Source organism: Talpa occidentalis, unplaced genomic scaffold (genome assembly GCF_014898055.3).
Source record: "Talpa occidentalis isolate TD23 unplaced genomic scaffold, MPIMG_talOcc4v2.1 talOcc4.7, whole genome shotgun sequence".
Lineage (NCBI taxonomy): Eukaryota > Metazoa > Chordata > Mammalia > Eulipotyphla > Talpidae > Talpa > Talpa occidentalis.
This window is the reverse complement of record NW_023605083.1, coordinates 116698142-116710637: the sequence shown is the minus strand read 5'-3', so window position 1 is coordinate 116710637 and position 12496 is coordinate 116698142. Positions and strand designations below refer to the sequence as shown.

The window sequence follows — 12496 nt, the reverse complement described above, 5'->3', positions numbered from 1 at the left end:
AAGTTCCACAAAGTTGTGGATTTTACTATATTGAAAAGGATTTTTTCTATTTTCAATAGACCAACACAAATCTAGAAAACAATCTGGAAGAAAATGATTAATGATTGCTTCTTTCTAAGGAAGTTTAAAAATAACCATAAGCATATCACAATCAACATGAGGGCACAATTGTTCATAAGTGCATCGGGGCTGTGGATGTTATTTTGGCTTTAATCCATATTCCTAGCAGGAATTTGGAGTTAGGTTCCAAGTAGGTAGTTGGATACTACCATTAGGGTAAAATCAGTTGGTTCATTTCCGCCACACAGGATTCATTGTGAACCGAAGAGTACTTATTCTATCTCCTCATACTTGCCTCTTAAGCTTCTGACTTCAAAAGCAAGGCTAGAAAGACAAGGAAGAAACTGATTGCATTTATATCTGTGAGACAAAGATTATGCAAACTGCCAGCCATTGTTTTTGTTTTCAGCATGGTTATCATAAAATGAAAACAAAAAGATAACTTCTACAAAGCCTGATTACTTGAAAACAGACCTGAATATTTCCTTCTCTTTCAGTAAGGCAGTAGACGCCTTTCATTTGACTTATCTATAATGTACTTATTTGCTGATATAGACTAGTTACTATTTCTATAAGAGAACTTGACAGAGTCTATCTGAGGAAGCTGTTTCCTGAGTTACAATAGAACCTCTCACTGCTTTAACATCTGCCAAAGATCAAATAAAGCATTTGAAAAAAACTTTCTACCTTCCAATATACACCCAAAGCTAAAAAGAAAAAAGCATGATTACTATCCTGGTTCGTGGTCCATTAGCACTCTGACCTCTCCAGGATTCTATCTGTAATATATGGTCATCACTGTCACAATTCAAGCATGATGTATGAAATAAAGTTAATAACCTTCTTGTCTACTTTCTTATTCCCCTCCCAAGGAAATTAATGTTAACTGTTTGGTGTGTGTGTGTGTGTGTGTGTGTGTGCATATCTCAAATAGAACATATACTTCTTCCTAGGCTTACACAATTACACAAACATATATAACATAAGAGGGTGGTAGTTGTTTTCAAACAAACAATATTTTATTGTGCACTTTGCTCTTTCATCTTAAAAATATGTCATGGAGCCTCCCTGGTGGCGCAAGGGATTAAGATGCAACCTATGAAGCTATTGGCAGCCTCTGCATCACGAGTTCGATCCCTGGCCAGGGAGCTAACCCACATGGCGCAGTAGAACTCTCCTGACTTGCCCGCTGTTCCCCTCAGCAGTGTATTTCAATCAATCCACCTGTTCTGGTTCCTACTCTGTCTCTGGTGAATCCTCTCATCCCCCACACCTCTGGCCTGTACCCCAGTTCTTAAATGTATAAATAAATAAATCTTTAAAAAAAATGTCACAGACTTTCCAAGCCAATCTATACGATCCACCATATCCTTTTTAATGGCTGTAAAATATTCCCTGAGATGGATAATTCATTCACACCATCACCCCACCTTTCCCAATTCATGGACATTTAGAATGGATCATTGTGCATGTACTTCACATCCTTTAATTTCAGCAACAGATTCCTAGAAGTAGAGTTTCTGGGTCACATGAAACATTTTCAAATGTTAAAAATTTTATCCTTAAACAAAGTTAATTTTAGACCTTCAGTATTTCTGTTCCTTTCCTTCTTATGCAAAATTTTGGCATAAACCTTTCACAATGCCTTGCAAATTTTATTTTTGAAAAGCACACATATTACGTCAAAAAAACACCCCTGTCACTTATGCTCATGTAGTTATAAATAAATAAATGCTTAAGTTATGGCTGTGATGGCCAGTGCTAAATCACTGTGCAAATGCTTTTGCCTTGGTTTATGAAAGTAGTAATTCACTGTGGAAACTCCACCCCATGGCCATGTGGCAGCACTAAAGTGGCAGCTCTCTCACCCTGTGACTCCCTCCACTGAGTGACAATAGAGAGAGCAGGACCTTCATATTTTCTAATTGTCAACAGTTAACCTGAAAAAGCATGTGTGGGGGGAGACAAGTAAATAGCAACAGACAATAAATTGATAGTCATTATGGGTTTCTAATATCCACAAATTATCTGTAGCACAATGAATAATTCGGCAGGACTATACCAGAGATTGTTCTATAAAAAACAAAACCTATAACCAATATGTTGCTATGATTACACAAACCTTTCAAAAACAAATTCTTCAAACATTTTTCAATAGAATTAATGATTGAATTCCACTTTACTTCAGATTCAGACACTAACTGCAAACTTTAAAAAAAAAAAAGGCTTTAAAGAAATGTATTAACCAACAAAGCTCCTTAAAATTTAATCTCAGAGTCCTCCCTATATTCTAAACACCAGAGCACCAACAGAGATTGTTAAAACACAGCAAGTTTGATACAGAAGTATGTGACATGCAATTAATCTCCATTCATACCCTGCTCTACTTGTCAACAAACAAAGGTTCTGCTTTAGAAGGAGATCTGAAGACTTCAATTAAAAACAGTCAGCTAACAAGAAAATAATCTAAGCTAAAGGAAGGTGGCAGGTGCAGAAATGAGTTGTTTACCAAAATGTCAGTTTTGAACAATAAAGAACTGCACGTCAAAAATGTTGAAGGAATGGATTTCACGGCAAGCCTCTGAAAATGAAAAAGGGATTTCCTACCAAAGCAACTCACAAAACGGAAGTATAGTTTAACAAGCTCGTAAATTACGTTTCCTCTCATCAAATGACAGATATCAAGGAAGGAATCAGTTTGTATCTTTAAATGCAAGGGCAGAACTAAACTTTGGGCCACTTTCTTCTCTCCTGGAAACCAGACACACCCTCTTACAGAATATTTAACCAACAGAGGGAAACTACAAGTTGCTTCATTGGGGACACCCAGATCACCCTCTTTTACCCTGCAAATACTTTTCTACTCTGAAAGTTTAGATTTACTGAGGCCATAACTAAAATAGATTTTGCAAACTTCACCTCAAAAGAAATACCTAGTTGACAGCTTTAACATAGGAGCAATCCAGAATGGAAACAGTGCTACAAACAGAGCCCAAGAGACCCTGCTAACTGTTTGATTAGGAGGCATTTATACCAAGACAACAAGATAACGCAGAAATAAAACCAATTAAATTGAGAGAAACTGAAAAAAGTCCTGCTTGCCAAAAATAATGACCTGCCCAAAGCAGGCCATCTGTTAAATATGTGTCAAAAATGTCACTTGGATGCCAAAAGGCTTAATTCCGAGCAATTTCCTCCTGAGACCCTTATGCAATCACAGATTCCAGGCTCTGTCCTTCCAGGAAGGTCAGTTACAGGAAAGCAAGTTACTTTCACCAGAAAAAGTGAAGGGAGGAGATGATAGGGCCGTTAGCAAGAAGTCTCTTTCCAGCACTGGAAGCATGTGCTGAGTGTTACTAAGTGTTAGTAAGTGGCCTTAACTCCTGGAAGGATGGCTTAGGCACTGTAGGTGAACACACCACACTGGGGCATTTCTAGAAAAGGAAGAAATGTAACAGCATGGGCCCTTCTGGGTGGATGACCAGAAACTGGGAGGCCTGCAAGCTGGTAAGGGAGACTGGGCCTTGGGTGCTGGCACTCATGGTCAATGGCCACACCTGGCCAACAGGAGCCCAGGAGCCCCCCATTGCGCCCTGGAGAGCGGCAGGAGGCTCTAAGCAGGGAGGTGAGGGTCTTCTGTGAGAGGTGACCACGTCAAGGCTGGCGAAGGAGGGGAAACCTACAGACCCAGGAGGAAATCTGAGGAGAAAGGGACCCTTGAAAGTGGCCTGGAGCAGTTTAGAAGCGTGTAGCTAAGTGGAGGGCAGCAGATGCCTGGGGGAAAGAGAAAATGAGGAACTGCTGGGTGTGAAAGAGACTCTGAGGCGGGAGGATGAACACCTGGTTCTGCAGGATGGAGGGTTCCAGAAGGTGGTGAGTGATGGAGCTAAAAAGAAAGCCTGGCCTTGCGCGCCCCTGCAGCGTCCCCTTCCCCGCGCGCCTTCAGCTTGGCCCTGGAGGGACGCCCGGAGGGGTCGGGGGAGCCTGGGGCTGGGCCCGGCGTTACCTTCCAGGAGCCAACAGATCTCCTCGGGGAGGGCGGCGGCCTGCATTTGCGGGGCGCTGGAGAGGCCGAGGCTGAGGCGGGAGAAGGCCGTGAAGGCCCGAGGCGGCTGCTGGCCGGGAGGCACCTGTGCCTCACTCACCGCCGCCGCCGCGGGGCCGCGCCGCAGGGCGGGGCCGCGCCCCGGGGCGCGCTCAGGAAGTGGCGCGCGGGCCGGGCGGGGGGCGCGCCCCGGGCGGGCGGGCGGGGGATACCTGGGCGCGGGCGCGCGCGCCACTGCCGCCCGGCTTGGGAGCTGGAAGGCTGGGGGGCGAGGACGCCGCCCGCGCAGGGCCCCCACCCAGAGCCGACACCTGGCCTGGCTCGGAGGAGCAGCGGCCGCGGGAGGCCGCCTTCGCGAGCGCGGGATTGTTGGCCTCAAGGGACCACGGAGAGAGCCCGAAATGGGGCGCCAGGAGGCAGAAGCCGAGGAAGAGATGGGTCTCCGCCAAGTAGAGCGGCTCCATGCCCAGAAAATGTTAGCTCTCTCAGGCAAACCACCATGTTCAAAGGAAATGACCCTAAGTCCCAATAAATAATATAGAGGCGCCAACATTTGGGTAATCAGCGGTAGGGCTGCAACAGGAGGCCCCAATGCCCTGTCGAGTGGCGAACAGAGCCCTTTTCCTCTAAGTGCTGACAGAGGCAGGAGAGTGAAGACGAGAACCCAGGAAAGTGTCCTCTCCCACTCATTCAAAGTGTATGGCACCTGGGCCTCCCTGGTGGCACAAGGGGTAAAGCAACGCACTATGAAGCAATCCACAGCCTCTGCAGCACGAGTTCGAGCCCCAACTGGCCAGGGAGCAACCCACATGGCGCAGCAGACCTCTCCTGCCTTGCCCACTGCTCCCCTCAGCAGTCTATTTCAGTAGATCTGCCTGTTCTGTTCCCCACTCTGTCTCTGGTGAATCCTCTCACTTCCCGCACTCTGGCCTGTACCCCAGCTCTTGTATGCATAAATAAATAAATCTTTTAAAAAAAACAAAAAACAAAGTGTATGGCACCTTAATATTGCAAGATGTTACTGGTGAGGGACTCTGGGCAAGGGGTAGACAGAATCACTATTACTTCTCATAACTTCCATGACTACAATTATCTCAAAATAAAGAGTTTGTCTTTTTTAAAAGTACAATAAAGCTAGTGCTATGATGATGGTACAGAGTGCCTTGGGCAATCAAGGGAAGGAGATGGATATAAGAACAGGGGAGAACTGTGTATGTGTGTGTGTTTAGTGGTGCGTGTAATGTTGAAGATGGACCCAGACACTCCAGACTTGGAAGGGGCAGAACACTTTCAGGTGGAAGGGCCAGAGTGAACAACGATGGAAAAGTCTTCTGTTTGAGGAACAGTTAATAATCCTCTTTTACTGGATAGTGTAAGGAAATTCTAGTCGAGAAAATTTGAAGTTCTATTGTAAATGGACTTGAAAGTCAGAACTCTGTTGAGTGCCCGTGGAGGAGCCATTGACAGATTTTGAGTGGGGAGTGGCCTACCCTGAGCCAAGCACAGTATGTGATTTGGAACCTCTCATTTCACCTCTGCGGGTTTTCCTTCTTTGTAAAACATGGAGTGTCTCTGCTCAGACTGCCCACAGACTATGTGGGAGGGTTGGGAGTGGTGAGAGAGAGGACACAGAGCAAGTGGGTGAAGTGGTTTTTCCATCAACTTCAAGGGAAATAATGACTGAACCATGTATATGGGGACAGCCCAGAAGGACTCATGGTAGCAGTGCCTGCCTCCAGGCCTAGTGTGCTCCCTAGGTCGGGGCCTCGATTCTTTCAGGGGTTCAGTGGTTTCAGGGGTTCTTTGCAGGCCCATGTGATCTGAAGAGGAATGGCGTCTTGGTTTCAAGATCGTATGAAGTACCCAAAAGTTACAGGAAACTGGGTGGAGGTGAGGGGTAGCAGGGCAGGAGTACCTGGGGAATCTGACTCCTGCTCCTCCTTCTTACCCTGGGAAAGGTAACAGTCCTTCAGGCTCCAGAGCAAGTACCAGGTACCAGGCTGGGGCATTTTTTCGACACTCATTGCTCTTTTTATAATACTGTTGCTGCTCTGGAATCATTTTTGAGTACTAATGGCTTGTGTTCCAGAGCAAGGGAGGATAGATGGGAATTTATGCATTGTCGTTGCATTTCTGTTGTAATCTAAAATTATCCTAAAAACAGCCAGGGAAACAAAGTCCCTCCTATAGGTAACCTCAGCACCTTGCCTTGCTTCTCCCTCCTCAGTGAAAGGAAACTTGACACTCTTCCCCTCTTCTTCAAGGATATTTGTCAAATGCTAATATAGGCTACAAGCTAATGAGTTGTTTGATAAAGAGCCATAAGCCCAGGTAATCGCACATCTCTCAGCTCTCACTGCCTGTCATACCTTCTGTACAGCGAGGGAGCAGCAACAGCTCCCCGTGTACATATTCTACATCCATCTGGGTCTTAGAGGAGGTGCAGAGTTGGGTAGTGTGCAGTGGGTGACTGGCAGATTCCAATTCGGCATTGTCATGTTGCATCAAGGTTCCTCACTGCAGACAGAAACCTGCCTCACACATGAGCGTAGCCCCTCCTTAATCATCTGAGGACCCTGGTTCAGCAGTCAGCCTCACTCCTAATGACATTCTGTTAAATGGACAAATTCCTTTGAAGCCTTGTCCTCCTTTGAAATCCAATTTCGCAGGAAGCCAAATCTGATTGGGAGTAGCCATGGAAACCACACCAAGGAGTCTTAGAGGAGGTGGAGAGAGGCAAGGCAAGACGTGATAGTCAAGAGTCCTTTACTGCTCTGTCGGAAATATCAAAGAGATCTGGAGAGGTTGGCAGCAGATGAGTCCCTGCCCTAGTCCTGTTCTGTGTGGCTGGATACCATGTGGCTGTCATGGAAGTGAGCAGCCAGCTGTCTCCACACACAGGCAGGGGGATGGAGTGGAATACACAAATCCCAGGTCTGTCGGCCTCTCTCTACTCCCCCTCCCCCAGCCCCAATTCCAGCAAGATCGTAGGACCCCCCTTCTTAGCTGCCTGCCCCTTAAAGGCAAACAACAAAAGAATGACAAGGTTAAAAATACAAGGCCCTTGCAGATAAGAAGTCCTTTGGAGCAGAGGCCATGAAATTAATCTGAAATTCCTTGTAATTAGATAAGATAAGGGTATCTAAAGAGATGCAGAGCAGCCAGGAATGGAGTCCACAACACAACATGCAGAAAACATACTGCTGGCCCATGGGGGCCCCTCACACACTGTCAGCAGACAGAAGACACAGAAAACAGCGCCCAGGCCAGCTTCCAGGCTGCCTGGCGATGCCGTCTACATGTTCTCATGCCAGGTGGGCACTCACTAAATATGCATCCATGGGGTGTCCAAAGGGTTCAATCTGGAAGAAACAAAGCATCTGGCACCCAGAACGGCGTGGGAACAACTGCAAGCAAAGCAGAAGCAGCTGGCACTGCTCTACCCTGGGTGCAATGGGCCTGGGGAGGAGGCTGCAGGGGCGGCTCTTGGGCTTTAGTCCTAGTTGGTTATTGATCCCGGCTGCTGGGTCACAACGAGGTGGAGCTGACGTCTGCCCTGTGGATGTGTGTCCGCTGCCTCTCAGCCCCTCAGTCCCAACCCCATCAACCGGGTTTATTGACTCTTTTATTGACGATGCTGAGGCCTAATGAGGACAAGAGCTGCACACTTCATTAAGGACTGTGGGAGGAGAGAGGATGCATCCGGCGGGTGCCAGGAACCAGGCTCTGTGTGTTCTGCCAGGCCCAGGAAAGCAAGTCCCGTGCCACCCCAAGGCAGAGATGGACACAAGGTGCTCTCTTGGGCTCATCACTTCAGTGACCTGATAATGCGGACTTTCCACACCTTGCCAGAAGCCTTGTCTTTACTAATTAGCTAACTAACCCTTGGACTTGGGTGTGTCCTCTTGTACACACACTCACACTCACACATTCCTGATGTTCTCCCTTCCAGCTAACACGACTAGATTCTCTGAACTAACACACACAACATATCAGGGAACATACCCATAAGCAGATTCTCAATGAGGTACAGGCTTGGAATGGAATGGAGAACCATTAAAACACAAAGTATCTTCAAGATGATCAAATTCAAGATAAGGAACAGACAGGGCTCTGGGGGGGGGGCACTGCGGCGGGGGCGGCGGGGGTGGGGGGGAGCTGTGCTAGCATTAGAATCCTGGTTCTCCAGCACTAACCCAAAGAGCTTGTGGAATTGAATGCCGAGTTGGATAATTAAAGCCCAGATATAACACAGTGACTCTGTGAAGTAGTCGTTGTTGCCCACTCGCATCTAAATAAATAGCAACATTTCTTTCTTTGTTCTTTATCTTATCTTTCTATCACTCCCTTTATTATTTTTCCCCTATATTTCCCAATCACTCTTTTTTATTTTTAAATCTCCTTTGCCTGTCCCTTGGACCACATTAGACATCCCCCATGGGCACGGCTGAGCCCAGCAGAGGCCCTAAAGACCGAAGAGGTTGCTGACTCTGACATTCTCTGTCTTTGATTGGTTCTCTTGGGAATCCAAAGTGGGGGGGTGGGCAGAATGTGTCAGCTGTAGCCAGATGAGGCTGTACCCTCCTGCTGGAGTGAGACGCGCAGAGTTCATCTGCCAGGGAGGCAGGTGGGGCCAAGGCCAATTTTATAGGTTAGATATTTGCAGACTTGACACCCTGGAAAAACTATAGGGAAGGAGTAGCCATTTCTTTTAAAGGTGATTATGGAGATTAAAGATGAATAATAGAGGGAGAGCAATTTTGTCGACTTAACTGGCTTCCTTTGGTTTCATCTGTTATTTCAAAAGGTAAAAGTTTAAGCTCCCTAGGCGCCATTCTTTCTTTCTTTCATGCCTCTTGTCCCTCCCCTTACTACAGATGTTAGAATTCAGAGTTGGGGGCCTCCCCGGTGGCGCAGCGGTTGAGCGCTGGGTTGCGAAGCTGCCCACGGCCACTGAGGTGCCGGTTCGATCCCCGGCTGCTCCCCGGCCACCGGAGGAGGGTCCCCACATGGCGCGCAGACCTCTCCTGCTGCCCGCTGCTCCCCTCAGCAGTGTACTTCGGTCCTTCTGCCTGCTCTGCTCCCCGCTCTGGCTCTGGTGAATTCTCTCACCCTCCTGCGCTTCTGACTGTACCCAGTGCATGTATAAACCAAACCAACAAACAAACAAATAAATAAATAAATAAATAAATAAGACATGCCTCTAGAAAAATTAAAAAAAAAAAAAAGAATTCAGAGTTGGGGCAGGGGAATTCAAGATGAGAGAAAGGGCGGTATTTGGAATTTGATAGAAAACTCTGGCCTGCATGACACGTGCACACATGCTTTGAAGGAATATTTACAGTGAAAGGTAGTGCCGTAATCTGACCAGAATCATCAATATTCACAAATGCCAGCAGAATCACCACCTAGAGTGAGAGACGACAGCAGCAGTGGCTGATTGTGTCAATGCCAGAAAGTGGGTAAAAACAACTTTCCTATAGATGACCTCTTATGTCAGGGCCTGTAGGTCCCCCAAATATGTCTTTCCTTGACTTCAAAAACACCTTTCTGCTTTTCCTTTCTGATGTCTTTTCCTAGGCATGCTTGGGCTTCAGTTTGGGCAGTGTTTTCTACCAGCATAAACCACGCTCTCTTCGCACATGGACAGCACTACTGTGAGGCCAGCGGTGTTGCCTCTCATGCTTTGCTTTTCTTCTCTTGTAAAGGCTGACTTAGCCCTCCTCCCATTCTTTTTTTTTTTTTTAAAGATTGATTTATTTATTTATTTATTTATTTATTTATTTGTTTGTTTGTTTGTTTGTTTGTTTGTTTGTTTATACAAGCACTGGGTACAGTCAGAAGCACGGGAGGGTGAGAGGATTCACCAGAGCCAGAGCGGGGAACAGAACAGGCAGACTGATGAAACACACTGCTGAGGGGAGCAGCAGGCGGCAGGAGAGATCTGCGCGCCATGTGGGACCCTCACCGGCAGCCGGGGATTGAATTGAACAGGCTCTGCAGAGGCTGCGGGCAGCTTCACAGCCCAGCTCTCAACTGCTGCACCACCAGGAGAGGCCCACCCTCCTCCCATTCTGCTACTAGACCTCATGATCCCACCCTCTCCCATTGTCTTTTAGATCTTCAATCTCGTATCCTTTCCATCTTTAGTCTTTCCCTCTGTCTGCTGACATCCTACTCTAACATTTCAAAAAGCAAAATAAAACCTTCCTCAACCCTCAAGACCGTCTCCACATCTCATCCTCTCCTTCCTTACCCTTGCCAGCTTTCCCCGCCCTATCTCACCTCCTTCCCCCTGCCTACTTTTCCACCATTGCATGACTCTCTCAAGGGCATCAGTGCCCTCTTTCCTTCTAGAATTTGATAGCCTTTACCAACCTCTCTTTGCAGCACGGAGTGGCACTGACCACCTGCTCTTGCTTCCAGCACCCAGCTTCCTTGGCACTGCCCTTTCCTGGCTCTTCCCATCCTTAACTATTATTTTTCTGTCCACCCTCCCCGCTTCTTTTTGGTTCTCTGTTTCATGTTCCAGTCACGGGTATTCACCAGACTTTTACAGTTGACTTTCTCCTTTCTCTCTCCCTCTCCTTTGCCTCCTTGCTGAGTCCCTAACGGTTTTATTCTCCCACCATTCAACTTTCCCCTTCCTATTTCTCCATGCAGATGACTTTTCTAATGTATGCCTCTGGCCCACATTTCCACCTGGATATTTGAACAGTTCCACTAATTTGCTATTTCCTCTCCCCTTAATCCTTGTAATGGCAACAACATTCAGTGAAAAGGACATAAGTTTATGAGTCGGAAACACCTGGTGGTAATTCTGGCCCAGTTGCCTATCAGCTTTAAGACTCTGGACAAAATTCAATGAGTCTCAGTTTCTCAGGTGTAAATTAGAGATCACGCTCCCTACCTTACAGGATAATTACCAGGCTTAAGTAAGATGGAATGTGTATAGAGTTATATAGTACTTGATCAATAAATTGTAACAGTTATAGAGGAATTGCTGTTCTCACTGATAATCCAAACTCAAAAGGTAGGACTCGTATTGGACCCTTTCTCATCCCCATTCTAAACATTCACCAAGTCCGCCAGTCTTACCTCCTCACAATGGCCTTTGAAGTCTTTCCTTCCTTTCATCCTGAGTGTCCTCGTTCTCATTATCTTTGTTAAAAAGTGATATTGGGGCCTCCATAGTGGCGCAAGCTAAGTACCACACTATGAAGCAATCTGCAGCCTCTGCAGCACGAGTTCAATCCCCAGGTGGCAAGGGAGCAACCCACAGGGCGAAGCAGACCTCTCCTGCTGCTCCCCTCAGCAGTGTACTTCAGTCAATCTACCTGTTTTGTTCCCTGCTCTGTATCTGGTGGATCCTCTCACACCCAGTGCCTCTGGTCTGTACCCCAGCTCTATAAATAAATAAATCTTTAAAAAAAAAGAGAGAGATTGAAATGGCTTTCAATTCAGTGCCTGGCATCTAATCTTCCCATTATCCCATGTCACCATACACCCAAGTTCCAGAATATACATCCCCAAGAATAATCCTGATCCCATCAAAGAAGTGAGATGCTGTGTAATGGCCCTAAATTCAGATGGTCTTGTGTTCAAATCTACCACTAGCCTGCAGTGACCGCAGACAAACTACTCGTCCTCTCTGTGACTCAATTTCCTTGCCTGTGAATGCCAATACTAACAATATTTTCAAGGATTTAAAGAGCTGATATATATCATGTTTATAAGTACCTGTAACATGATAGATGCTTCATAAATGTTAGCTATTATTATCATCTCTGCATTCCCTACAACAACTAGAACCTGGGAGTGCTCAGTAACTATATGTTCTAAACCATCCATAATCTCTCACTTGATCCTCTTTGCTATCTAAAGATATATTTGAGGCATGACTGGCCAAGATGTGGGTGTCATTGGTCTCCAAGGACCTGTGCTTTACTTCTTTATGAAGCTAACTTGCCTTTAAGGAGATGGAAAGATTGACTTTGGCTTCCTGGACACCAGGCTCTAACAAATAGGGATGATCAGCCTGCAGATTCTCCCTGCACACCTCCAGTGATTTCCTCCTGCCCTATCTATTCTGGAATACTTGCAGTGTTCAAACCACATGGGGAAAACACTCATCTGGAAGGCATGAGATATTAACTCCTCTTTTCACTCATTGTGGCAGAAACCAAGTTTCCACTATAAATACAGACCCCAGAAAGAACCAATCAGAAGGCAGATCATATCCCAGGAGTCAGTCGCCTCTTTAGTCTGGACGACTGCCAGCAGGGCTAAGCTGTACAGAAAGGAGGGGGTGGGGGTTACGACAGGAGGCCTAGGGATAAGGCAAGTGAGAAAGAAGAAAGAAAAAGATAAAAGTGAATGAGAAACTGGATG

General features: G+C 46.4%; 1 protein-coding gene across 1 annotated transcript in view; it reads right to left on the bottom strand.

Annotated features, from left to right (window-relative positions):
- The window catches only part of SKAP1 (src kinase associated phosphoprotein 1), a 256514-nt gene extending 252344 nt beyond the window's left edge, over positions 1 to 4170 (bottom strand). Inside the window, exon 1 of the mRNA XM_054689125.1 lies at positions 4067 to 4170. Within this exon, the coding sequence (XP_054545100.1) occupies positions 4067 to 4112 (46 nt within the window). The 5' untranslated portion in view covers positions 4113 to 4170. The remainder of the gene's footprint in view (positions 1 to 4066) is intronic.
- Between the last annotated feature and the right edge of the window lie 8326 nt (positions 4171 to 12496).